The 13,643-nt window shown below is 33.9% G+C and overlaps 3 protein-coding genes across 3 annotated transcripts; all 3 read right to left on the reverse strand.

Annotated features, from left to right (window-relative positions):
• Positions 1-442: 442 nt before the first annotated feature.
• LOC130735769 (F-box/FBD/LRR-repeat protein At3g14710-like) lies at positions 443-3,046 on the reverse strand. The gene is made up of 4 exons (XM_057587666.1): positions 2,877-3,046; positions 1,455-2,415; positions 1,218-1,358; positions 443-981 (listed from the first exon to the last, which is right to left on the reverse strand). The coding sequence occupies exons 2-4, from the start codon at positions 2,394-2,396 to the stop codon at positions 700-702; spliced, it is 1,365 nt and encodes a 454-aa protein (XP_057443649.1). The 5' UTR covers positions 2,397-2,415; positions 2,877-3,046; the 3' UTR covers positions 443-699.
• A 1,338-nt stretch (positions 3,047-4,384) lies between these two features.
• LOC130737120 (F-box/FBD/LRR-repeat protein At3g14710-like) lies at positions 4,385-6,235 on the reverse strand. The gene is made up of 3 exons (XM_057588888.1): positions 5,130-6,235; positions 4,863-5,003; positions 4,385-4,588 (listed from the first exon to the last, which is right to left on the reverse strand). The coding sequence occupies exons 1-3, from the start codon at positions 6,084-6,086 to the stop codon at positions 4,385-4,387; spliced, it is 1,302 nt and encodes a 433-aa protein (XP_057444871.1). The 5' UTR covers positions 6,087-6,235.
• Positions 6,236-7,698: 1,463 nt separating this feature from the next.
• On the reverse strand, positions 7,699-12,124 carry LOC130740198 (26S proteasome non-ATPase regulatory subunit 13 homolog A). Its single transcript, XM_057592714.1, has 6 exons — positions 11,915-12,124; positions 10,220-10,666; positions 9,253-9,333; positions 8,947-9,143; positions 8,767-8,866; positions 7,699-8,254 (listed from the first exon to the last, which is right to left on the reverse strand). The coding sequence occupies exons 1-6, from the start codon at positions 12,062-12,064 to the stop codon at positions 8,069-8,071; spliced, it is 1,161 nt and encodes a 386-aa protein (XP_057448697.1). The 5' UTR covers positions 12,065-12,124; the 3' UTR covers positions 7,699-8,068.
• Between the last annotated feature and the right edge of the window lie 1,519 nt (positions 12,125-13,643).

Consider the following 13,643-nt stretch of genomic DNA (forward strand, 5'->3'; position numbering starts at 1 on the left):
TAACTTGTGCAAGATCCTGGAGGTCATTTTCCTTCTCTGAATATTTGGTAGATTGGAATTTTTGTATATCCAAAGTCTCTTGATCCGCATTACAGATTGTCCTTTATTTTGTATCATTATGAATCGGAGAGAACGTGATTCATATCAAATATGTTTTGATGTCCATTTCTTCTAAGAATGAGTTTGGAACTGAGTTTCTAGTTGTGTATTTCCTTTATATATATCTTGCATGATTGAGATTTAAAATTGCTTAGCTATTTTGATATATTGATAACTGGTAACTAAGGAATACTGCTATGATTTCAATTTCAATCTTTGGTCTCTGATATCTTGCTCCTGATTATTAATAGGTTTTCTTGAATGCCTTAAATTGCTCCCTTTTTAAGAACAAGCTGTTGCTTTTGTATAAGAATTCAAGCAGAGCATAAACACTCTGTAGGAAACTTGTGGGACACATGATTGGAGAAAATAGTGACAATACTGGCGGCATAAAACAAATGTTAATAAAGTTGTATTCATCCTGCAGTCCTTGTAAACCTCAATTAACTTAAGTTCAAAAATTCCAAAATCATACAACTACAACATTTCTTAAGGGAGAGGGAGCTCCAGAGCTCTTCCCTTTGGGACACGCGAACTCCACTCTTGGTAACTGCCCTCTGTTGTAGGGCATGCTCAAAACTTCTCCAACACGAGTTCTAGTCATGGCGCTGAAGAAAATTCCAAACTCATAAAACTACTACATTTCTTCTTAAATGAGGACAACATCTCTTTTACTTCTTCCAATTTTGAGCCATGTAGCTTCCAGTTGGAGAAGAGAGTCATCCTCTTCAAGGCAACAGCATTTTCCATTGCAAACTTTGCAAAATTTAACTGATGCTCAGAACCATCAAACCACCTAAACTCTACAACTTGAAGAGTATTTAAAAAACAACCAGGCACAGGGTCATAATTCAACAGTTCTTGGTCAGACTGGAGTAGATCCTAAACATCATCACAGAAAAATATTATTATGTATAATAGTATCGCAAATTTCAAAGAAGACCCAATGGAAAACTCAATTAGATATAAAGCCTATAGCTAATAGCTAGTAGTCACAAAATGCAAATATGCAAAAAGTCAATTAGCTCGTAACTCGTCGATCAAATTAGTCAATGCAAGTATGTTTATAAAATTCAATTAGCTCGTAACTCGTCGATCAAATTAGTCAATGAGCCTACCTGAAAAATAAGAGTCTTTAAATATGGTGTTTTTAGAAGCAAAGCCATAAGAATTTCACAAGTAACATCTCCTCCTAGCTGCAGAAAACTTAACTTTTCGAATGAAGGAAGATCTGTCAATGAACCTTTTGCTAGCAACACCTGTTTAAAAATAATAAATTGTTTAGTTTGGTAATTAAAAAAATGAAGTCAATGGAATGAAGAAGAATAGAGTTTTGCTGCTTATAGTGGTCCTACCGGACTCAACCACTTTTGGAACCTCAAACGTTTCACATTTGGAAATTGCTTCAGAATCTTGATAGAAAGAGCCATAATTTTTTGCAAACTTTCTTTCTTGTAAAAACCAATACAAATATCAGCAGAAGCAATATTATATGCTGCAGATAGATCAAACATAATGAGGTCTGGGAATGGATAACCATCATAAGACAATTCTGTAAGACGCGGAGCACAACACTTTATGGTAGGATATGGAATATTAGTTGGATAGCTATAGTCATGTATAGAAACCATTTGAAGCAGAGGTGCTTGTAAGGTTACACACTTTACGTTTGATGACCATGTACAATTACTTGTCGTATAGGTTCTCAGAACTGGGAAATTAAGGTGAACATTTCCAGATTTGTTAGAAGTGATAACACTAAACTGGACTCCAGACAAATTCAGGACTGTAAGGGATGAAAAAAGAGCAAAGGTGGGAACATCAATCTCACACTGAAGCACATTTAGCACCAGTTCCTCTAAGGACTTGTATTTCATAAGGGAATGAGAGGAAAGGGTTTGTAGTTGAAACTTTGAGTTGACACAAAGCTTTTTGAGTTTCCGGCTTACAACAGCAGATATCCACTGATCCACATGGAGAGGTTCATACTCGTCTGATATAGCAAGTGAAAAACTTTGGATGCTTGAACTATTCAGACGAAGTAGTACCCTGTTCACAAAGCTCACAAATAAATCTTTCCTTATTTTTGTGCAATAATAGGGCCCTGTATGATCTTCAAAGTGCAGATTGGTGATGAATGTCCATTTGTATGTCCAACTCTTGGATAAAACACTTGTACGGACTGCATCTTTTGTAGGAAGAAGAGAAAGAATGCGACCACTAATGAAGTCAGGGAGGTTACTTATCATGTCCTGATCCTCACTGGATTTGTGCCTCTTGGAGTTGGGGGATTCCATGTTTGTTTATAGCAAGTTCCTATAAAAATTGAAGAAGATAGAATTTGAATAAATAGATGATAGCAATGATTTTTAACTATGTTTCAGTTGGGTGAATGTGGTGAATGTGAAAGCACATCCACTCAAAATGAAATCGTGATCTCGAATTCCAATGCTTCAAACAGACTTTCTAACTGAAAACTAAATAAGTACGTTAAAGGCAGCACCACACATTTGATTTCTGAGTTCCTGTGTCTTCAATATTTAACCCAGACGGTTGTGTACCAACGAGATCATGAACCAATTGATAAAGAAAATTTTCTAAAAAACAACAAACCCTAAATTCCTAAATTTCAATTAACTCGCAAACTTAATAGTAAAATTTTAGGGTCCCAATCTTCAGTATAAGCTGCTCTAATACTACTGGAAAAAAGATATTTAACGGAACGTATACAATGTACGTATTTTAACATCATAATAAAACCGTTATAAATTATGTACCTCTTGAAGATACAACAAAACTTGATGTCATGCACAGATATTTGTGCGTTTCAGATCAAAATCTTCATCTCCCTTTCTTCATGAGAAGACTATGCAACAAGATTTTATGAGAGGAGAGTTTGATTGAGAGGGGAGAAGGAATCCTATCAATTTAGCCATTTAGGTATCATTTTTTTTTACAAGAGGAAACTTAACAAAAGAACAGAAAAGCTAGTTATCCTCCCAAAATTTAGGTATCATTTGTATTTTAATAAATATTTTTTTATTTTTAGTTTGGCCCCCAAAGATTTTGTAAATTTCCTATTATAAGTCATAACTCATAAGTCATAACTCTTAGTTCAAGCCTCTCAAATATTTTTGTAAATTCTTAAATTGGACTCTCAATTATTGTTTCCAAAACAAACTCAAATCATATCAAAATTTGAAGTAAATAAAAGATTGATTAAATTAATCTTTTATTTTGAATTTTAAGAATTGAATGATAAATCTTATCTTAATAAACAATAAGATAAAAAGTAAATCAAATATTTTTTATAAAAACAAAATATTGTTTGTATTTATCTTTAATTTAGAATTATAAGAGATAAAAATTTGATTAAATAAGAGATATTGTTTTAAGAAACAAAAAAGTTCTCTTTCCGATGAAGCAAAAAGAAACAAAAAAGTTACATTATTTTGCAATTAAATCTGTATATATTTAAATGATTATACTTTCTTTTACAATAGATTTTTAGTTAAATCATGAAATTAATTTTTTTTTTGAATGGATGAAATTAATATTTTGAAATCATCATGAAATTAATATTACTCTTTCTTTATTTGGCAAAAAAAAATATTACTCTTTCTATAACTTTTATTCTTCCTGTTCAAAAAAACTTTTATTCTTCACATCCTCCGCTAACTTGTCAATCAAAATATCTTCTAACTCTCATTTTGATAAAATAAAAAAAATAAAAAAAAAAAGATGTGAAGGTGTTGCATGTTATTTTCAAAGCACTGCATGTGATTTCTTGTGTAAGATCCTGGAGGTCATTTTCTTTCTCTGAATATTTGGTAGATTGAACTTTTTTGTCTCTTGATCCACATTACAGAGGAGAGAACGTGAATCATATCAAATATTTTTTATGTCCATTTCTTCTAAGAATGAGTCTGGAACTGAGTTTCTAGTTGTGTATTTCCTTTATATATATCTTGCATGATTGAGATTTAAAATTGCTTAGCTATTTTGATAAATTGATAACTGGTAACTAAGGAATACTGCTATGATTTCAATTTCAATCTTTGGTCTCTGATATCTTGCTCCTGATTATTAATAGGTTTTCTTGAATGCCTTAAATTGCTCCCTTTTTAAGAACAAGCTGTTGCTTTTGTATAAGAATTCAAGCAGAGCATAAACACTCTGTTGGAAACTTGTGGGACACATGATTGGAGAAAATATTGACAATACTGGCGGCATAAAACAAATGTTAATAATGTTTTATTCATCCTGCAGTCCTTGTAAACCTCAATTAACTTGAGTTCAAAAATTCCAAAATCATACAGCTACAACATTTCTTAAATGTGTACAGTTTCTCTTTAACTTCTTCCAAACTTGTTTCGGAAAGCTTTGGGTCAGCGATGAAACTCATCCTCTTTAAGGCAACAGCATTTTCCATCACAAATTTAGCAAAACCTAACTGATGCTGATTCTCATAACCTTCAAGACTCCCAAACTTTACCACTTGAAGAGTAGTTAAAAAAGTAAAAAACACTCGGGCACACGATCATAATTCAACAGTTCTGCATCAGGTTGGAGTTGTTCCTAAACATCATCATTCATCAGTACAAATATAAATATATATGTAGCTTCACAAATTTCAAATAAAACATAATGGAAAGCCAAATGAATTAGATATCAAGCTCATGATTGCTAGCTAGGCACAAAATGCAAATCTGCAAGAGTTTAATTAGCTTGTACCTAGCAGTTCAATTAGATCAATAACTTACCGGAATAACAAGAGTCTTCAAATATGGTGTTTTTAGAAGTAATGCCAAAAGATTTTCACCAGTAATCTTTCCTAGCTCCATATGACTTAACATTTCAAATGTAGGAAGATCTGCCAATAAATCTTTTGCTAGTGGCAGAACCTGTTTAACAATAAACAAAATGTTGGGTTTTGCTAGTAAAAAAACTTTGAAATCAATGAAATGAAGAATGAAACAATTTTGAAATCTTGAAAAAAAAAAAAGATGTTCATGTATAAAATGACTCACCAATTCTTTTCCATGATACGATCGCTGAAACTTCAAACATTTGGCATTTTGAAATTGCTTCAGAAGCTTACTACAAAGAGCATTCATTTCTTGCAAATTTTCCACCGCATATATGTAGTGTTCAATATCAATATAAGCAGAAGCAATATGTGCTGCAGATAAATCAAACACAATGGTGTCCGGTGATAGACAACCTTTATAAGTGAATTTTGTAAGACTCGAAGCACAAAAATTCATGGCAGTGTGTGATTCATTAGATGGAGGCAGACGATGTCGGACATCCTTTATGGAAACCACTTCAAGCAGAGGTGCTTTTAATGTAACACATTTTATTCTTGGTGACCAAGTGCAATCTGTTGTCTTATAAGTTCTCAGAACTGGGAAATCAAGGTGAAGCTTTCCAGAGTTATTAGAAGTTCCACCAAAAAACTCAATTCCAGATAAATTTAGGACTGTGAGGGATGAAAGACAAGCAGTGGTGGGAACTTTAATCTCACAACCAACCACACATAGTACCAGTTGCTCTAAGGACTTGTATTTCATAATGGAATGAGAGGAAAGGGTTAGTTTATTTTCTGAATTGACACAAAGCTTTTTGACTCCCCGGCTTACAACAACAGATATCCACTGATCCAAATGGCAAGGTTCATACTTCTCTGAAATAGTAAGTGAGAAACTCTGGATGCTTGAGCTATTCAGATAAAGTAGTACTCTGTACACAAAGCTCAAAAATAAATTTCTCCTTACTATCCTGTTAGAATAGCGCCCTGTATCTTCAAAGTGTAGATCAGTGATGAATGTCCAGCGATATGTCCAACTCTTGGATAAAACACTCGTACGGACTGCATCTTTGGTAGGAAGAAAAGAAAGAATGTGACCAATAATGAAGTCAGGGAGGTTACTTATCATGTCTTGACCCTTATTATGTTTCTGCCTCTTGGAGTTGGGGGTTTCCATGTTTAAAGCAAGTTCCTGAAACCAATAAAATCAATATGAATTATGCACCTCTTTTCTCTACAACTGAGCTCTTTATGAGAAAACTATTCAACCAAATATTAACAGAGGAGAGTTCAAGAGAGGGGATGGAATCAAACCCACATATAGAATATAACAATAACCAATGTATTTTTATATGGAATTTGTTTTATCCTTAGTCTGATCCCCTCAAATATTTTTGTAGATTCTTTAATTCATCATCTCAATTATCATGAAGCTTCATTGTTTAAAAATAAAAAAATAAAACTCAAATCATATCAATTTTTGAAGTATATAAATAAATGATAGATCGAATTTATTTTATTTTGAATTTTAAGAATTGAATGGTAAATCTGATCTTAATGAATATTAAGATAAAAAATCAATCGGAGATAAAATTTTAGAATTATAAGATAAACTAAAGGAGATCAAATTTTGATTAAATAAGAGATATAATTCTGAGAAAGAAAAATATTACACTATTTGCAATTAAATCTTTTATAGATTTAAATTTAATTACAATATTTTGTTCAAAAAAAATTAATTACAATACTAACTTTTAAAATAGAGTATTTACTTAAATCGAAAAAACTCTCATTCTCAATAAAAATTCTAGATCCCAACCTTTCTAGCATGTAACAATAACTCTCTTTTTCCTTTTTATTTATAAAAAACAATATTTTAGCTAGGATCAAAGATCCTTCATAATCTCCCCGTATGATAGCTCAAGTGATAGGAGCTGAGGGACATGTGGGTTGGGTAGGAGGAGGTCCAGGGATCGATTCTTAGTGGGTGCAATTTATCTTTCCGATCGGAAAAAAAAATCCTTCACAGAGTGAATATGTTTTATTATCTACCACCGACTAATTTGACATATTTCCATAATTTAACGTACAAAAACTTTGCAAGAACAAAATGAAATTTTCTAAATTTATGATAGACTAAAATCTCGATTTTACCATTTTTTTATCTACAGTAACAGATATTATTGAATCTATCAAAATTCGAAACAATTAGAATCATCATTAAGATAGGGACAATTCTAGAGCTAGCTAATGTGAATAGTTTCTTCTTAGTAGTTGTTGGTCGCATTCCATTAACCAAACATGCTCTTGACGTTTGGAAATATGGCTTACAGCCCCAAGCCTAAAGGTTCGTTTGTAACAAGCTTATGCCAATAAAAAATACCATTACTATATTTTGTACTTCAACTTTCTCGCCCTAGTTAATTCTTAGCTAACTTAAAAGCTTTCTCAACTTAAAATTCTTAAGACTCGACCGTAAAACCTCTTTGGAGTGGCCTATAACATTAAGGAGCATAGTTTGCTTATTCTAAGTACCAGGAGTCCAGGACGGTACGAGCTTTATAACATGAAAGCATGTACAAACTACGAGGTTTTGAAGGCAACAGTGTGTTCATTCTGCTCACACCCTGTCACTAATCCTCCACAGCTAGTGCACCGATTGGCAAACAAAGCAAAAAAACCATCACAGCCTTGGTATGCCATTTTATCAGTCATTAGATAAGAACCCAGTGAAACTAAAGATTTAATCCATGGCAGGATCAATAGCGTCGGAATTGAAGCACATCAAGTGAAAGAAAATAACTGATTGGCTCAATTAAATAAAAGAAATTCTGAAGTGAATGAAAATGGCCGTATCTAAGAAAAACTTAAAGGTACATAGTTTTTATCATCACTCTAAAGCGTAAAAACAGCATGTTTCTAACCGATTCACCATGTCTCCAGGCCATAGAACCAACAATTTCTAAGTGAAGTACAAGAGGCTGCTCTTTCCAGCAATCAATCATTCAAAAGCAGCTGGCAAAACCAAATGAAGCACATAAAGTTGGCATATTGCCCATGTGACTTGGAAGTCTCTTCATCTTTTGTCGCCTTAGGATGTTTTCCCTTTAACATGAGAAATTGTTACAATGGGCAGTGAACAAAACAAACCAGGAAAAGTCATGATCCAATTAGATCAGGTGTTTCCGCCTCGATGGACAACAATGCGGTGTGTACTTTTCCTGTCCAACTGTCCAGTCGATCACGTAAGGATTTGATCTGTTGAATGCCCAAAACTCTTGGCTGCACCCAGGAAACATGCACTGTGCCTTCAACTTGATCAATTATACCCTCAATTAGATGAACCTGCAACAAAATATTTCCACATACAAGCTTTAGAACTCAAATCATAGTTCCAATAGCTTTTCTCCTAACAAAGGATGGACAAATAAAAACTCTTCAGAACTAGATTATAATGCAACAAAGTGAAAAGCTCTTCAGTCTTGAACCAAACAGAATCCACTAAATTTTTTTCCTGTAATAATCAAGAAACACCACAATTCTTAAACTGATGACATGGTGTCAACAGAAGCTCAAGAGTTGCAAGGAACATCATTTAGGATGTAGTGCACACACAGCAAAATAGAATGCATGCTTACAATTCATGATTAAAGGTCATCGGAGATCAATGCTTACTAGAAAATAATATATGAACAAATTGACAAACGAGAAGCACGTTCATCAAGAATAACTAAATATAATTTGAATAGAATAATTTATGTTGCCCAAACCCATAGGTTTTGAAGTGTATTACTTAAAGATGGTTATGATAGAAAATCATGAAAACTTTGAAGGTAACTTTTTTCTCAGTAACTTACAGATAGGCTCTTCATAAGAAGATGCTCCACATCCTCTATAGAAAGTTTTGTACGCTCTGCAATTACAGCCAGGGGAATAGTTCGATCTTCCGAAGGCCGACTGCAAGCAAACCACAATCAGCTCAAGTTGGAAATTCATCTCCCGAATTTATAATTTTACAATCTAATGGATGCACATACCTGAATATAATCTCCATCAGGCAGAGAATGTTGATCTTTTCCAATAACCTCTGTTCATTTTGAACTAGTGCTGGTTGAGCCCTTAAAGCAGCATTATGAACCCGACATAGTTCTTGATATCGAACCAAATCACCAGAATTGAATGCCTGCAAAATATAGTACAGCCACTCCACCTTTGTCCCCAGAAGGCTCTTAATCTGTCAGAGAGCATTATAGATCATGTCAATCAACATAGTATATTAAAAGAAAAAAGAGTGAGGTAAAAAAAATTGAACAGGCAATCCAAAAAATTTGATGTGTACTCACTATTGGATGGGCAAGTAGCTCTCCAAAGTTGTAGATGTTATCCCCCAGCAGAGCAGAAAGGGACAAATCAAAAGCCAAATCCTAACAAATCAAGAAAAATAGGAGCATTAACTAATATCAGGTCTAAAGATAAATAGAAAAAAACCCACAGATGGGATAAACTACTATGATCTTTCCTTTAACCTCTCCTTAAAGAGGAAAGAAGTGCAACTAAATGAAATCATAAAACCCGGATTTAGTTTCCATTTATTAAGTGCTGAATAATGCTACACTCGTGTGCTCCTGAATGCACCCATAGGTTTCTGCTAGTTGGCTAATCATAGCTGTAACTAGTTAGTTATACTGTTTGGATTTTTAAGAGCTCAACTGGATATCGAGCCTCTATATATATATTCTTGTACCTAGACTCTTCAGTAATCAATGCATTATGTTTTCCCTTTTTCTCTCTAAACTCTTTAGCTTCTAGAATCTTAACACTATTCTACCAAAAGTAAAATTATCAACCTATTTTCAAACTCTTCTGTTTTAGTTTAAGATAAATATCTTCGTAGTGTAATGATAGTATAACAATGATAAAAGAAATAATTTAGTCTTTGTATTAGATGATATGATATATGAAGAAGCTAAGTTAGAAACATTACTTAGTCTTGATCAACATTATGACAAATTTTCCAACTCAATACTACTATATAATTTAACTACAACATCCCCTTAATTTCCTCAATAAAAGAACCCACCCAGTTCTAAAATCCAGGATAACAAAAGTTAGAGGCTCATAAAAATGGGAGTTCAACTGCCATGGGACTGAAGATCAGATCATCTCCCTTCACAACACAACCATACTTAAAAATCATAGAATAAGTTGAGTAACTGTAACAAGAGTGGAGTGGAAGCAAATAGAAATAATTTGAGGCAACAAAAAGAAATCAATGAACAAACATTTGAAATCCGATGAGAGATAACATACCAGCTTGAATGAATCGGAGAGAGATTCCACTGCTGTGTATGCCAAATAGAGAAGAGCACTTTTGTAGAACTCAGCAAATTCCTGGCGGGATTTATGAAACTGAGAAGATACCCAGTAATAGCTAGCATACACAGTTGGATCGATATCTGTCATGCTGTCTAGTGTACTCTTTCCATCTTCCAGAAGCTTCTTGCATTCCTTTTGATCACCTTGCTCAAGCTTAAATATGGCTATTTGCATCTTAATGTATAGAATAGGTTCTTCTATGCGCTGTTCTTTAGTGGCTTGCAGTTTCTCAATGATCCCATCAAGATAACCAACGGCAGCTTCTTTCTCAGAATACTGCCGAGAAACCATCACAGCAAAATGTGCAAGCTTGAGAAGGTTGATTTTAGTCTCAAAGTCTGTGATGAAATTGTGGTACAGCTGAATCAAAGCATCGCCAGCCTGAAAATTTACAGCAAGAATAATGGTCAAACAAATAAGTAATGGAGCACGAAAAGAACATTCACCACAGAGCATAAATTTGTAATGGAAGTTGATATTAGAAGCATAAAGAAATTATAAGCACAATTTGTGCAACATCATTGGTGACATCATGGTACATAACAGTTAAGTTAGCAACATTAGTAATTCAATCATAACATAGAAAAAAATAATAATAAGATAGTACTTTAAGTTTGGCACAAGTTCTGACATGCTACGTGTCTTGCTACTAGAGTCCATTGAGAACATGGAAAGAATATTTCATGTAACATCTCTTATGGAATCTAATTTCAAATGTATTCTAAAATAAGATTGAACGGTGATTCCCAAAGTTAACAAAGACCTCCGTTTGAAATTTGCAATTGATTTGAGACATTTAACAATGTTTTATTGAATGAAAATACGAGTGATCTTAATCAGATCGATCTAGCTGCTTCCAGCAATGTGTTAAAAAAATTGACAGGCTAAGGAATAACATTCAAGGCAAAGATCCACATAGAAAATGGGGGGAATCCCACATCTAAACCTCACAAAACTCCATTATCAAAACATATTTATGACACACTTAATTACTTGAGCCATTCATCAAAATTTGACAAGACTACCTTGATCTTGTTAAAATGAAACATCTACATTGTTTTCTTCCACACTACCTATGCTATATTCACTCTAATCATAAATGGTATGTGACTTATCAATCACATATTCCAATCGGGTTACCATATAAGTGCAGCTTTCAGCATAATCAAACACTACAATTCCGGCAAACAATTCCATTCAGTAGAACTAAAACTAAGCCCCAAAAAAAAACAAATTCACTTTGACAAACAAGGAAGCAAAATAAACAACCCTCACTGACCCATCAACACCCTCACAGCAAAAAGAATTGACTTTCAAATTAGAAAGCCCAGAAACCCAATTTTTAACAAAACCCTAATTCTACATCACCAAAAACTCGAATATTTCAATTTATCAAATCCCCACCTAAAATTCTCAGATCCCAAACCAAAACCCCCAACCCATTCAAAGAAAACCCCCATTTTATTTCTCCCAGTTCCAATCACAACAAGAAAAAAACCCTAACACTCCGAAATTGAGTTCACAGCATCAAAACTAAAACCCTAAATCTCGCAAACAAGGAATCGAAGCTACAGAGCAAATTGGAACCCTAAAGAGCAAGAGGAAAGGAGTGTTGATGAGGAGTGAGACCTGGAAAACAGCATGAGCGAGAAACTGCTCGAGCTTGAGAGTGAGCTGATGCCAGAGCTTCTTCTGGTACAGATCCGCAAGAGAATTGTACCAATCGTCAAGCTCCGGGTGCGCGCTGCGAAGCGAATCCAAGTATTGCAGAGCAGCCATGGCGATTCAACCACGGAGGAGAAGAAGAAGAAATTGGAAAATCTCTGAGTTTTGGGGGTTTGTTTTCTATTTATACTCACAACTTTTTTTCATTTTTTTTATTTTTTGCTTTTCTTGTTTTTGCTTCTTCCGAAAGAAATTGAAGTGTGATTTTGGTTTGTTGCGGCGACGTCGTTTTTGCTTTTTGAGATATGCTTTGCGTGTTGGTTTGGACTCTTTGGTGTTTACTTTCTTTTTCTATATTGGGCTTGACATGGCTTTCCTAGGTCTAAAGGTCACGAAGCCCACTTTGTAAGGATTTTTTTTCGACTTTATTTTCAATTTCAATTTTTTTTAAATTGAAAAAACATATTTATTTTGACTTTTTATTTTAAATTTTACTGTCGTCGTCTCCATTGTCTTCTTGCCAACCTCCACCACCGCCGCCATGATTTTCATCGTCATCATAATTGTCGCTACGTACACAACTAGCATCAACACCGCCACATTCACCATCTCCACCCTCACCATCGCTGCTAGCCTGCCACCATTGTCTCTGCTGCCAGCATCACAATGACTCTCACTATGATCACTACCACAACCACCTTTTATCTCACTAGTAGGTGGTGGTGGTGGCGACAAGACAATAATGATTGTGGTGACAACTTCAGTGAAAATAAAAACATTATAGTTTTAAAAATATTTTCTCTTTAAATATTAGTCAAGCATGTTTTCAACGTTATTTTTTATTTTGTTTGAAAATGAAAATAAGAAATGAGCGAGCCCAGTAATTCTTAAATCTCACACTAATAAAATATTCATATACTCTAATTTTAGCCTATTTCAACTCAAATTAATAAAGTCACTTGACAGAGCTTAGCCAATCCTTTCCAACCAAAAGAATAAAAATAATTAAAAGTCACTAGAAAAAGAAATTCACAAAATGAAAACGCAAATCAATTCATAATCTTCGAAAGTATAGTTATATTAATAATGTGTTTCCTTATAGATACAATTTTCCTAATGTAATCTGTATAATTTTCCTCAGTTACCTTCAATATTCTTTTATCTAATCTGTGTATGTGTGATGATCATATAAACTGAACTGTAAAATCTGACATGATCCTTTGCTTGCCCACCATTCTAGAGAGAAAACGCTTTTGCTGCTTCTAATATGTGATGATCATGTAACCAAATGATAGTGATACCGTGTCTATATACTTCATATCATTTATCATTGAGGTTATCCAACCCAACAAGATGTTTGAACTATTAGTAAGAGAGTAATTGATTTAAGTAGTACATGTTTAATTCTCCTAAAATAATGTATTTGGTTTGAATATTGTGAATAAAAAAATCACACTAAGAGAGTTAGTCTCACTATTACGTAAATGTCGTCGACCTGAGATTATATTACTTGTACTAGAAAATAAAAAGTGAATAGGTCCATTCTGACTTTAGGCAGCATAATAAGTGGCAATTACTAGTACCACCACCAAAACCAACCCAATCTACAATAGTTCCACCAAGCCATCAACTTCATTGAGTGCAATCATTTACCAGTGACTTCATAACAAAGCAAAGTTATCCCTTAAAACTC

This window comes from Lotus japonicus, chromosome 2, assembly GCF_012489685.1.
Source record: "Lotus japonicus ecotype B-129 chromosome 2, LjGifu_v1.2".
Lineage (NCBI taxonomy): Eukaryota > Viridiplantae > Streptophyta > Magnoliopsida > Fabales > Fabaceae > Lotus > Lotus japonicus.